The sequence below is a fragment of the Natrix helvetica genome (assembly GCF_964273705.1).
Source record: "Natrix helvetica genome assembly, chromosome: 4".
Lineage (NCBI taxonomy): Eukaryota > Metazoa > Chordata > Lepidosauria > Squamata > Natricidae > Natrix > Natrix helvetica.
In genome coordinates this window covers 65,175,646-65,190,319 of record NC_138550.1, presented here as the reverse complement: position 1 = coordinate 65,190,319, position 14,674 = coordinate 65,175,646, and the positions used below count along the sequence as shown (strand labels likewise).

Below are 14,674 nucleotides of genomic sequence, written 5' to 3'. Positions count from 1 at the left end.
CTATCCAAAAAGTGGTGCATAAAAAATAAAAAAAAATTATGATTAAGGCAGGGCGTCTGGGCCCATAACCAATGTTAGTAGTACTAGTGCGGTTAAGCACTAGCAATGAACCCCAGGTCGAGGTTATAACAGAGCAACCCTGTAAAGTATACGCAGCGTGCGATAGATAAAGCAACCACACTGAATAATGGATAGTAAAGTAACAAAATAAACTTTACTTTTTGAAGAATATAGCAAAATCCATAAACACAGCCAAAAAGTCATACACAGAAAAAACAGTCCAATACTACCAAGATAACTTGGATACAAGTAGCAAATAACTTACACACAGTAAGTAGTAGCAACAGTAGTAACAGTTAGACAGCAGTTATCATACATCAATCAAGAGAGAGAGAGAGAGAGAGAGAGAGAGAGAGACAACATCAGCTGCAATTTAAATGCTGTAATCTACTAATTAGCAGATCTCCTCTCTTAAAGATACATAACATGCCTTGTGCAATATATTGTCTACCCAACTTGTTGGTTACACCCTAACACTCTTCTTTGCACTTTTTCTAGAGTCTCAACATCTTTTTATAGTGTGGTGACCAAAACTGGATGAAGTATTCTAGGTGTAGTCTTACTAAGGCTTTATAGGAAGATACTCAGAGATGATTCACACCCTAGTCAGTGTCTCTTTGCACTTCTACCATCAGTGTATTGAATTTTATTTTGTTAGATAGGACCCAGTGTTCAAGTCTGTCACAATCCATCTGGATCTTGAGCCTATCTTTTAATCTATTAGCTATTCCTGCCAGCTTAGTATTACCTACAAATATGGTAAATTCCTCTTCTATTTCCTCATATAAGTCATTTATGAAGATATTGAAGAGTACTGGCCTAAAACAGAACCTTGTGGTATCCCACTGCTTGCTTCCCTCCATGTAGATGTAGACCCATTAAGGACTACTAGTTGAGTATGGTTTGTCAGCCAGTTACGAATTCATCTGGTGGTGATGCTATCTATCCTACTTTTTTCTAGTTTACCAAGAAATAGGTTGTGATCTACTTTTTTGAATGCTTTGCTGAAGTCTATATTATGTCCACTGTATTTCGCTGGTCTACTAATTTAGTCACTAGGTTGAAGAATTGAATAAGATTGGTTTGGCATGATCTGTTTTTAACAAACCCAAGATGACTGCTAGTTGATTACTTTACTCGTTTCTAGATGTTGGTAGATCTGTTTTTTTATTATCATTTCCAGTATCTTCTTGAATATTGATGTTAGGCTGATTAGTCTGTAGTTTCCTGGGTCTGTTTTTTTCCCCTTTTTTGAAGATGGGAACCACATCGGCTCTTTTCCGATCCTCTGGTAGTTCTCCAGTGCTCCAGGATTTTTGAAATATGATGTACAGTGGTTGTGAGATGACATCTGCCAACTCCTGTAGAACTCTGGGGTGTAGTCTGTCAGATCCCAGTGATTTGTATTCGTCAAGATCAGACAGATGTTCTCTTACTATTTTTTTTCTTAATGTCAGCATTCCGGAAAACTCAAACGCCAGTGAAAACTCTTAGACAGGCATTCCTCAAAGATCCCATTTATTAGAGTAGGTATACAGGCACATCTGGAAAGGCCATTGGTCCTTACCTGAGACGCCTCTTCTCATAGGGTGGAGGTAGCATCCAGGCTGGGTTGACCTTCATCCACTCATTACGAGGACTGAGCCTGACAGTTGTTGAAACCACACCCCTGCCGCTAGGCAAAGCCCAGTTCCGACGAAGGATGTCAGACTCGATGCATCATCGCCTCCAGAAATCCAGCACGTCAAGTTATCAAGTGTCCGGTGTAGAGAAGTCCTGTAGAGATGTCTAAAGCAAAAGTCAGTCACAAAAACCTTATGTGCTAAAACCACAATGAGAACAAGCCCAACAAGAAGTCTTGAACAAAGGAACCAGTCCTGTCTTGGGAGGGGCTGGATGCTACCTCCACCCTATGAGAAGAGGCGTCTCAGGTAAGGACCAACGCCCTTTCTCTATAGTGGTGGAGGTAGCATCCAGGCTGGGACGCACCAAAATAACATTGCCCCCCCCCTCCGGGAGGGCTTATGATTGGTTCTGCAGAGTGCTTGTCCTGTGGACCGACTGTAGCACTCTTCAGCCAAAAGTTGCATCCGCAGATGCGAAGATGTCCAGCTTATAATTCTTGATGAAAGGAGATGGGGAAGCCCAAGTCCCTGCCCTACAAATCTCTGCCAAGGAAGCTTGGGCAGCCCAGACTGCCGAGGTAGTAATGCTCCTTGTAGAGTGCATGGTCAATCTACCTGGAAGTGGAACAGAGTGGGAGTGATAAGCTGCAGCTATACAGGCCCGCAACCATCTGCCTATGGTGGCGGACAAAACCTTCCTACACAGGGATGTCGGCTGGAAGGATACAAAAAGAGAGTCTGATGTACGAAAAGGCCGGGTCCTTTTCAAATAAATCTTTAGAGCCTTCCTCACGTCCAAGGTGTGCCACTTGTGTTCCAAAGGGTGAGAAGACTGTGGGCAGAAATTGGGTAACACAAGTTCCTGAGCGCAGTGGAAGCAGGAGCACACCTTGGGGATGAAGGAGGGATCCAGCCGTAGCACTATACGGTCCTGATGGAACACACACAGATCTTCTCTTACCAAAAGCACTTGCAGTTCTGAGATCCTTGTGGCGGAGGTGATGGCCACCAGAAAGGATACTTTCAAAGTTAAGAACCTAAGTGAGACCTCTCATAGTGGTTTGAATGGGGCTATTGTAAGAGCGTCAATAACTCTGGGTAAATCCCATGAGGGATTTAAGCCGGTGGCTTAAGGTTGGACACTCCCTTAAGGAAACGATGCACCGTGGGCTGCTGGGACAGTGAAGAGGTACCCCCACAACTCAATTTGGAAGAAATAGCTGCCAATAGACATTGGATGGTGTTTGTGGCCAAACCCTTGTCCAAACCATCCTGGAGGAACTCCAGGACGTGTGGGATAGTAACCCTAATGGGATCCAAAGTCTTACCAGCACACCAGGGGCAGAAGGATCTCCAGGTGGAATCATAGATGTGTTCGGTTGAGGGATGCCATGTGGCCTGGATAGTCTGGATGACCCTGGAGGAGTAGTTGTCCTCCCTCAAGATGCTCCGCTCAGTCACCAGGCAGTCAACTGGAACCACTGGGGATCGGGATGTTCCAGGGGAGATCCGGTCCTGAGGGATCCTCCAGGGCCTGTCCACCAAAAGGGTCCACAGGTCCATAAACCGATGCCTGCATGGCCAGTGGGGGGTGACCAGGATCACCTCTGCCTTTTCTCCTATGATTTTCTGAATGACACGAGACAGGAGAGGAAGTGGGGGGAATGCGTAAAGGAAACCCGTAGGCCACCTGCATCTCAGTGCATCCACCCCCTCCGACTGCTGCGCCGGGAACTGAGAGTAAAACCGCAGGAGCTGAGTGTTGTGGGGATGGCGAAGAGATTGATCACCGGCTTGCCAAATCTGTTCACAATGTCCCGGAAGATCGATGGGTGCAGGCGCCATTCGGCACTGTGCACAACCTTGCAGCTGAGCCAGTCTGCCTGTACGTTCACCACCCCCGAAATGTGCTCCGCAGAGAGAGACAGCAGATGCCTCTCGGCCCAAAGTCCCAACTGCATGCCTTCGTCCATCAGGAAACGTGATCTGGTCCCCCCTTGACGGTTTATATGCACCTTGGCTGACATATTGTCCATCAGTACCAAGACGTGTTTGCCCGCCACTGTGTCCTTGAAGTGGCGGAGGGCCAGGTAGACCGCTTGTAATTCCAACCAGTTTATACTGTGAGACAGGTCCATCTGGTCCCACTGCCCCTGAGCCATCTGCCCCTGGAGGCGGCCCCCCACAGCCAAACAGGCTGGCATCCATGTTAAGAGTCAACGAGTCCTGGTCCTTGAACAGACGGCCCTTGGCAATGGTCTTGTCCACCAAAGGAGGGAGCAGGAAACCTCCACAGGAATGTGAACCTTGGCCCAGGAGCAGCTCAATAGTCTCTTCTGAAATGGTAAGAGAAACCATTGTAGCTGTCGGCAATGCAAGCGGGCCCAAGGGACAATCCCAATGGCGGACACCATGGTGCCCAGCAATTTGGAGATAGTGGCTAAGGAGTCCCTGCGTTCCCTGGCAACCTGAGTTGCTAATGACCTAAGGGAATCCTGCCGCTCTTGTGACAGGAATACCCTACAAACAACGGTATCAATTAAGGCACCGAGGTGCACCAACATGGAGGTCGGGTGGAGATGGCTCTTGGGTATGTTCATCGAAAACCCATGGACCCGAAGGGCTTGCATAGTAGTCGCGCCTGACTAAGCGATGAAGATTGTATGAGTATGTCATCTAAATGTGCCTGTAATCTGATAGGTACCTCCCGCAGTGCAGCAACCAGGGCCGCAAGCACCTTGGTGAACACTTGAGGTGCAGAGGAGAGCCCAAAGGGCAACGCCATATATTTGAAATGGTGACCAAGGTAGGAGAAACTAAGTACTGCCTATGCTGGGGCAAGATGGGAATGTGGAGATATACCTCCGTTAAATCAATTGATGTTAAAAAATCTCTGTGTCTAACGCTACTCAAAATAGTCTGTAAGGAATGCATCTTGAAACGTTTATAACAAATAAACTTGTTTAAGTTTTTAAGAACAATGATGGCTCTCCAGCCCCCTGAGGCCTTGGGGACGACAAAAAGTATAGAATAAAATCCTTGGCCGTATTGTTCCACTGGCACCATCTGAACTGCCCGTATATCCAAGAGATGTTGAATCGCCTCTTGCATGAGACATCGTCGGGTTGGGTTGTTTGATAACAGGCAGGCCCTGAAGAGCCTGGGGGGGGGGGGTTGGAGATAAACTCAAGGGCAAGCCCTGAAGGAACAGTAGATCTAACCGAAGCATCGGAGAAGGTCCTATCCCATTGATCGGCGAAAAAGGCCAATCTACCTCTGATGGGATAACTAGTTGCCGGCAAATTAGGACCAATGGTAAAAACATTCCCCGCCGCCGCAAAAGGGACGCTTGGTGGATTTGCCCCTCTGGTAACGGTCCAATTGACCCCTCTGCCTAGAGTAATATCCTCCCTGCTGCCTATACCCCTGGGTACCGTAGTCCACCCCCCCGAAAGGACGAACCATAATCTTGGTTCCGAAAGGACGACCCCCCCCATCGTGGCCACGAAAGGAAGACCGCCTGGGGTAAGGAGCAGAGCTGGAAAACCCCTTCTTGGGCACCGTAGGTAGGACCTTTCTCTTGTCCTTGTTCTCGATGAGAAAAGGGTCCAAGGCGTCCCCAAAGAGATATTTGCCCTTGAAAGGGGCCGAAGCCATACGCCATTTGTGGCGCACATCCGCCTGCCATTGGCGGAGCCATAACAGCCTGTGGGAAGCCACACCATGGCTCGGGAGGCAAATTGGTTGATGTAAGGGTAGCATCAGATGTGAACTGTACCGCTGCCACCAGTTTGGCGATATCTTGATGGGGGTCTGTGATGGGGATACGTTGTTGCAGGTCCTGGAGCCAGAGAAGACAGGAATGGGTGAAAAAGGAGGCAGTGGTTGAGGCACAGACTGCCCATGCCGCTGCCTGGTGACCACGCTGCAAAGTGAGGTCCGTTTTCTTGCCCTCTGGTTTTAGGACATCTTCTGGGCCCCCCGGCATATTGGCCAAAGTGTAGATGGCAGTGACCAGAGCATCAATTGATGGGATTGACAGGAACTGTGTCAAGTCATTGGCCACGTTAAAAAACTTTTTGTTGGAAGCCGATGGAGTTGGGCCGGATGTGGGGGCTTCCCACAGACGTTGGACCAGGTCAACGAAAATCTTAGGGGTCGGTATCATTTCCAATGGAGGCGCCTGCTCAGAAAAAAGGATGTCAGCAGAAACAATTGTAGGCCGAGGAGTGGTCAATGCCAGTTGTGAACCAAAATTTGAGGCCATCTTGGCCTTATATAGCAATGATGGGAACAGGGTTGGAGGAAAAAGGTCAGAAAAGGTCTTTTGGTCCGGCTCCCTGCCCTCATCCTCTGACATCTTAGCTTCTTTGATTTCCCCCTCCTTGGAATCAGAAGAGTCATGTGATGCCTCCTCATCTGGTGCCGAGGGACCCGCTGTTGGCAAAGATGCTGGGGGCACCATAGGTTGGTCAGAAACTGGCGCTTGAGTTGCTTGCTTTTGGGATTGAGTATCCCTCTGCTTCAATCCAGCTGCAATTTATTTTATTTATTTATTAATCCAATTTATAGGCCGCTCCCTCTCCACCAAGGGACTCGGGGTGGCGTACAATTCATTACACAACAAATAAATAACAAGGAGGAGATATACAAAAAACATTGTACAATACATAATAAATAAATAATCAATTAGTTAAGAACAACATAATGCAATTAAAAACAATTAAAATACCCAAAGTCAAACTTAATTTAAAATTTAAAAATTATCCAGGGGGATTAGAAAATATAGTTATAATTCAGGCCAGGCCGGCTAGTTGGAACAGGTGGGTCTTGAGTTTCGTGCGGAAGGTGCGGAGATCGGTAGCTGTCCTAATGTCGGGGGGGAGGTCATTCCAGAGGGCTGGGTCCATCACAGAGAAGGCCCTACCCCTCGGCGCCGCCCTCTGGCATTGCTTAGTGGACGGCACCCGGACAAGTCCCTCTCTGTGAGAGCGAATTGGTTGCAGGGATGTATGGGGCAGGATATGGGGCAATGCCCTGGGAAACTGCAGTTGCAATGATGTCCTGGAAATTTACCATGCAAAGGGGGTTTGGTTGATTAATGCCTGATAAGGCAGATGGCATAGTTGAAGTAGATGACATAGTGTCCATCCTTTGCAAATTTGGAGACATGATGTGAGTTGCAGGAGGTGCAGAGGAATTGATCTCCTGCGCTGGCCCCCAAATGGCAGAAATATCAATGGGAAAAAGAGGGTTAAGGGAAGTATCCTGCCCTGTATGTCCCCAGGAGAGAGTTGCAAAGCCAGCTGCATTTGAGCAAGCTGTGGAGTATCAGTAGAACGCAAGGGAGGAGCTGCCTTAGATGCAGCCTTTTTGTGAATACGCTCCAAGTCTTTCTCCTTCTGTTTCTCATAACAAGAAGCAGGTCTAACAGACTTTTTAGACCTGCTAGACTTGGCTGAAGGCTTTAAGGTCTTCTTATGCCCCTTCACAGTGTCAGAGGGGTTAGAAGTTGAAGGTCTGGAGGGCGATTGAGAGCCCCCCTGCCCTTCCACCATTTGGGGCCTGTCACTTTCACCAGGGATGGTAACATTAGTGTCCGATGGTTCAATAGAACTGGCGGTCGCCATTTTGGATTGGGAAGAAAAGGTGCAGAAATACAAAAAAGGCACTTCGTGCCTTTTTTCAACCGTTCCAGACCGCTGACAGGCAAGCCGACTCGCTGAAGAACGCGCTGCTCCGCACGGTGAAATTTGCGCTTTTGAAAGCGCAGGTCACTCTGCTGTAGCCTAAAGGATCTCAGCTGACGATTGAACAGTTAAAGCTACCGCGGTTCACCACTCGACTGCAAGCAGGAGCAGCGGAAGGTTTCCCCGAGCCCCGCTGATGATCAGAGCACGCAGGGTAAGCCAAAGGGTCCGGGCGCAATCAGAAGGGTCAGAAGGCGAAGCCAGAGAAGCATGGTGGTGGCGGATTTTAAAACGACGAACTTTGTAGCTCCCAGAGCTATTCAAGCCATGTTTATGTTTAAAGGCAGCAAAATTTAAACAGCCGCCCCCTTCCGAAGCCTTTATGCCCCAAGGGGGCTCATAGGCACAGACCCACAAGGCTTCTAGTCTAAAAGGGGCTTAAGCCATCCAGGGTCGCTCCCAGCACAATGTTATCCCTTCATTCAAAGTACTCACAAAGCCGATATCTCAATTATTCTTTTCAGTCAAGAACAAAGCGATGGTGCATCCATCCTCATTGAGGGACTGAGTCAGAACTGGACTTTGCCTAGCGACAGGGGCGTGGTTTCAACAATTGTCAGGCTCAGTCCTCGCAATCCTCGCAATGAATGGATGAAGGTCAACACTGCCTGGATGCTACTTCCACCACTATGGAGAAAAACCCAAATCTGAGATTTCCAGGCTTTCCCTCAGTAAGTCAAAAGTCCAAACCCATCCCTGCACCCATCACATGGCCCAATTCCAATCCGTCATAACTCGAGACATCACTTCAACCATTCCTTTTCCAGGTGCAGGAATACTGTGACCTTGACCGAAAAGCAGAATGCTATTATTTGTAACTACATTCTCTCTACTAAATCCCCTCCTAATTTCCCAAGCACAAGAATGTGGCAGCATGGAAGCTTCCGGTGTTAATATGGCTTCCAAAGCTGACAGGCATCCCCCCCTGAAGACAAAAGCATGTCCTGGAAAATGAAATAGACAAAACAAAAAATGGGGGTTAATGTAATGTCCATCAAAACACTTAACACCCGCCCCCCACAAGGAAGGACCCTTTAGCCTGTCAGAAAATTTTCAAGAAATTGTTTCACTAGTCTATCAGCCTTTACATCCCAACTTTTTACCGAGGTAGTTTCTGACAAAGGGTTGGATTGTGGCTGGCAGCTGGACAGAGGCCGGCTGCTGTTTTGGGTGTTGAGTTGCAATAGAGGGTGGTGGCTCCAACTGGCTGCTGGATCAGATCCTACTGCTGTGTTGGGATTGTTGGGGCATATTGGGCCCATGGTGATCCCCCCAAAAGTAGAGTAAATATGTGCTGGGGTCCATTGACACTAGATCCACCCATGGCTGGGATAGAATCTCCAGTCTGGGGGGGATACATTCTGCAGCAGGAATGAAGGCAAGTTGGCGAGACGGGGCAAAGGGCAGTCATAGCATTCCCAATGCCGGTTGCATCTGCTATCTCCCTCCTGCTGCTTGACCCTGTTGCACCGAGCCAATCCATCGGTCATCTCTGGCTTAGTAGAAGGGTGTCGATGCCATGTGACTTCTACCACCAGATCCTGGATCAGTAAAAGTGAATGTGGGTTGTTAGACTCCATCTCACTTGAGGAGGTTGGGACCATGGTGCATAACTTCCCACTTCAAGCCTCTAAAAACGCTCTAGGAGCCCTGTCAACGGTTGGCTTCAAGACGGAAGCAAGAAGACAGAGGTTCCAGTCTCGGGAGTTGTCAGACCCCAAAATTCTCACATCCTTCCATTCGGGCTCATGGGTTGACTGCATTGGGCTGGAGTTGGAACGATATTGAGGTGGTATTTCCTCCAGTCCCATCTCTGGAGTTGGATCAGACTGGCAACTTTTCCAAGAATCCATCTCCTTGGGCTGAGTGTCTAGCCTTTGTGTCGTCTCCACAGCTTCAAGCACTTGCACCACGTCTTCAGAAGGAGAATACCAGGTCTTGATAACTTCTCCGATATCTGTTCCCACAACTCCTTCTGTGATCTCCTCTCACCTTCATCTTTGCTGAGTCTTCATACTGCCCAAGTTTCAGGTCAGTGCTGGGGTCAGCACCGCGGACAGCCTCCTTTCGGGGTGCTGTTTGACTACTTAGAGATTTGAATTAATGTCAGCATTCCAGAAAACCCAGACTCCAGTGAAAACTCAGAGAAGGCATTTCTCAAAGCTCCCATTTATTAGAGTAGGTATACAGGCATATCTGGGAAAACCCAAATCTGAGATTTCTGGGCTTTCCCTCAGTAAGTCAAAAGTCCAAACTCATCCCCTGCACCCATCACATGGTCCAATTCCAATCCGTTCCAATTCGAGACACTCCTCTTCAACCACTCCTCTTCCAGGTGCAGGAATACCATGGCCTTGCCCAAAGAGCATGTTACCTGAAACCAACTGTTTCCTTGCTTTTTTTCCTTGTTATTTATATGTTGGAAGAAACTTTTAAAATTATCTTTGACTTTTGTTGCAAGTCTTTGTTCATTCTGATCCTTCGTTTTCCTGACTTAGCCTTTGCAGATTCTAGCTATCTGCTGATATTCTGCCTTAGTTGTGTGTCCCTCTTTCCATTTTTTGTACTTGTCATTTTTGTCTTTCAATTTGTCAGAGAAATCTTTATGCAGCCATGCTGCTTTTTTCTTGGATTTCTCGTATTGTGCTGATGTGGGCTTTTATGATCATATTATTCAGAGTTTCCCAAGCTTTAGTTGTTTTGTCCTTTAGGATTTTCATCCAAGGAATCTTTCCTAAGTTCTCTCTGAGTTTATTAAAATCAGCTCTTTTAAAATCTAAGAGTCTGGTATCATTGTGTTCTATTGCTTGTGTTTGGGTTGTATTGAATTCTAGTATGACATGATCACTCTCACCCAAGATTCCTGCAGTTTCAACTCCCTCTATCACTTCTCTGTTTGTAAGAATTAAGCTCAGTATGGCGGTCCCTTAAGTCCCCTCCTCTACCTTTTGGACAACAAAGTTGTCAGCTGGGTTGATTAGTAACCTATTTGATTTCTCATTTGGTGCATAATTAGTTTTCCAATTGATGTCAGGATAATTGAAGTCCCTCATTATTATTGTAGTGTGTTTCCTACATATATTTGTTAGTTGGTTAGCAAAAAGGACATCTATTTTTTTTTTTGCTTGATTGGGTGGCCCATAATATATATCTATGGCCATGTCATTCTTTTTTTCTTTTATATTGACCCATATGCATTCTAGGAGGTTCTCATCTTTTGTTTCATGCATTTCTGTAGAAATATAGTGGTCCTTTACATGCAGTACAACTCCACCTCCTCTTTTATGGGGTCTGGATTTTTTGAACAGTTTGTATCCTTCTATCAGTATGTTCCAATCATGGGTTTCATCCCACCAAGTTTCTGTTATTCCAACTATATCATATCTACCTTCATGTATTAATAGTTCAAGTTCACCTTGTTTGTTCCTCAGACTTTGTATATTTGTATATAGGCACTTGAGATCTTTATGTCTGACTCTGGGTATGCCTCCTATGTCTCCTATTTGGTGTTTGTGTTTGCCTTTCTTCCCATCCCCCCTTGTTTCATTATTTCTAGGGGTTTTTGCTTGGAATTAGGTCTTGGAGATCCTAAAGATTGGTCACCCTCCCCCCCTCAATTTTAGTTTAAAGCACTCCTGATAAATTGGGCCAGTTGTTTTTCGAAAACATTCTTCCTAGTCTTTGTTGAGGCGCAACCCATCCCTTGGCAGAAGTCCATCATGGGGATAGTAGAGACCATGGTCCAGGAATCCAAAAATGTTTTGGCAACACCAACCTTTTAGCCAGTGGTTCACTTCTAGAATTCTTTATTCTCTTACCGAATGTTGTCCTTTCATTGGCAGTATAGATAAAAAAAAACTACCTGTGCACCTAAGTCCTTGACTTTCTTGCCTAGCTGCTTGTAATTACTCAATATTGTTTTCAAGCCTTTTTGTGTCATTCATTACTACATGTAGTAGTAGAAAAGGGTAGTAATCTTTGGGTTTTATTATTTTGGTTAGGTTCTAAGCCACATCTTTGATTTTAGCTCCAGGGAGACAACATACCTCTCTAGATTGACTGTTTGGTCTACAGATGGCTGGTTCTGTTCCTTAAGAATTGAATTTCCTCTCACCAACACTTGCCTTTTTTTTCCTAAGGAGGTTTGGGGTACTTTTCTATCTATCACAGAAGCATTTGATGGTGTTACCTTTTTAGGGATATTTAATGATATTTCTTTTCTATGTGTCTGCATGTTTTCTTCCAGGGAGAGTCCATGAAATCAATTGCCTAGCACCAATGGGGCTGCTTTCAAAGTTGGTTGGGTTGGACAGGGATTTTATACTAGGTTTGTGTTTTTTTCTATGAGTGACATGTTTCCATCTGTCTTCTTCCTCTAGAGGGTCAATTCTTTTGGCCCCTTAGATATCCTTTGTCATATTAAATTTAAATTTCCTTTGTCATATTCTCAGGAACATTAGTATTCATTTATAGACTGTCTAAAACATTATTAGCAGAATAAATGAGTAATGAATGCAAATTATCTTTGATGGACAAATATGCTCTCACATTCATTCAACATTGATCAAAAGCAATAAAGTTGGGTTTAGTAATATTCTAAATTAGTGCTTTTTCCTTCATTACCCAAAACTGCTTATCAAAGATCCTTTTTACTCAATATAGGTAAAACACTTTCAGTTAATTTAAATGTCCTTGTTGTGATTGTGTAATAGGTTCATGTTTCATCCCCTCAAAAAACAATTTTTGCAAATTTTAGGTAATTTACCTAGATTTGGGAAATTCTGATTTAGATATAGATATCCATTTATTCTTATACATCGAGTAAATATATGATGAAAGAATGAGAAAAATGTATACAGCTAAAGATCCTAGCAAGTTATGCCTTCTTTTAGGCATTTATATCTCTAATATAATCCATGTTTAATAGTAGAACGTTACAATGTTAAGGTCTTTAAGAACTGATGTTATAAGAACTGAAGTCAACTTCATAATTACAGATTAACAGAGTAATTCTGTCTCTGTCTCTCTGTCTCTCTGTCTCATCACACACTGTAGCAGGCATAGGTAATGGCTTTAAAGGACAAGAGAATAGCTGCCACTAAGGCACCAGTCTATCAGCACTCCACGTAGATCAGATAGGAAACACAACCAGATGAGCTAATTCTACTTAATCATAAAGATACATTAACAGAATCTTGAAAGTCTGATAATACAAATCTCCTGGTGCCTCTTTTACAGCCTGAGGAATTTCTTTCTCTGCCCATTATGCATTCTGAAAGCTATGCCCTCTCTTATCTTATCTTATCCTATCCTATCCAGCAGAATTTTATCTCCCATCTCCCAAGGTCATTTTCACATACAATCACAGAGTTGGGAAAGAGGAACCTGAACCAAGAAAAAAAAATTGAGAAAACATCTAAGATAAGCCCCTACTTAGTATCACATAAAGATAAAATAAGATGGGAAGTGCATTCAGACTTGCAAGGTTCTATTACTATATCTATTACAGTAAAAGGAGTCCTAACCTATATGGCATCTATCTTGTTAGTTCCTCCTACCTCTCTCACACACACATACACAGAACATACTAGGTTAACATTGTACCTAAGAGATTATTTTCTTATAGTTAATTTTTGTAAATAATAGCAAATGTAGCTTGCATATTTCTTCTATTAATTTTCCAGTTATGCAGTAATGATCAAAATTGTTTATTCATTCATTTAAGTGTTTGACTGGTGGAAAAAATGGAGGTATTCATTGCACTGACGTAACCAATGCCAGTAGGACAATGTTGTTTAACATCCATTCATTAGAGTGGGATGATGAGCTCTGCAAGTAAGTAATTTATTTTTACATATTTGAAATAACAGGTTTTATTGTATGCCTCCCAGAGTCACTTTGTATGAGGTGGGTGGCCATATAAATTTGACAAATAAATAAAAATTGTGTTTAACATGTCAGATTAAAATCTTAATCTGGTTTTTTTAGAAATAAGAGTAAACAGAATAATTAATTTTAATAGCTGTTAAAATTAATAGCTTATTGCCCTCAGAATTTTCTGTGGAGAGTACCATAAGGACACTCTTGCAAAGATGGCTCACTAGAATCACTGAGCCATCTACTCTATTATTGTTCCCTTTAGAACAGGAGTGTCAAACTGGTGGCCCATGGGCCGGGTGCATCATGTATAGGCTACAACCACCTCAGCTCTGCAAATGGGAAAAACATCGTGAAACGTCATGTAACGGCAACATGACGCCCCAAGTTTGACACCTGTGCTTTAAATGGATACTCAGATTATGTTTATCAGTGTCACCTGGAAAAATCGCCAGGTAGACAGCACAATTTCTACATTGCTATCTGCTATATCCTTTCAGTTTGCCTAGTTCTATCCCAGCGATGGCAAACCTTTTTTGGCTCGCATGCCATAAGTGGGGGGAGTGCAGGGGGGGTCGCGCTACAGGCGTGACCCCCCATTTTTACATGGTTTTTTTGTCCTCCCCAGGTTCCAGAGGCTTTATAGGAGTCTGGGGAGGGCGAAAACAGCCTCCCCCGCCCCCCCCGGACGCCCCCCCAGAGGTGCAGGGAAGCCTCCGGACGGTCCCTGAAGCCTTCGGAGTGCTCAAAACGACCCTCCGAGCAAACCGGAAGTGACTTCCGGTTTGCTCTGAGGGTCGTTTTAAGCATTCCGAAGGCTTCAGGGACCGTCCGGAGGCTTCCCTGACGTCTTCAGAGCGCTCAAAACGACCCTCCGAGCAAATCAGAAGTCACTTCCGGTTTCCTCGGAGGGTCGTTTTAAGCGTTCCGAAGGCTTCAGGGAAGCCTCCGGACGGTCCCTGAAGCCTTCAGAGCACTCAAAACGATCCTCCGAGTAAACAGGAAGTGACTTCTGGTTTGCTCGGAGGGCCGTTTTGAGCGCTCCGAAGGCGTCAGGGAAGCTCTGAAGCCTCCGGAGGGCCTACGGGGGGCAGGGGAGGCTCTTTTCGCCCTCCCCAGGCTCCTATAAAACCTCTGGAGCCTGGGGAGGGCGAAAAATGCCTTTAAAAAAGGGTGAACTCAGCTGGCCAGCGCGCACATGCGTGTGCTGGCCAGCTGACAGGGCAGCGCTTCGCGTGCCCTGACAAATGGCTCCGTGTGCCACCTTTGATTATTATTAACAGTTTCCAATGTTTCTGGATCCAGGCAATGCATGCTAAATTGCAACTTTATATCTTTTCGTGGCTACCCAAAACCTTGATG

The 14,674-nt window shown here is 45.3% G+C and overlaps 1 protein-coding gene across 5 annotated transcripts in view; it reads left to right on the top strand.

Annotated features, from left to right (window-relative positions):
• Positions 1 to 14,674, top strand: part of GK (glycerol kinase) — a gene marked incomplete at its 3' end in the record, with an annotated part of 127,241 nt that overhangs the window by 47,435 nt on the left and 65,132 nt on the right. For all 5 annotated transcript variants that reach the window (XM_081952248.1, XM_081952244.1, XM_081952245.1 and 2 more), the window contains exon 7: positions 13,161 to 13,270. In XM_081952248.1, the coding sequence (XP_081808374.1) occupies positions 13,161 to 13,270 (110 nt within the window). The remainder of the gene's footprint in view (positions 1 to 13,160; positions 13,271 to 14,674) is intronic.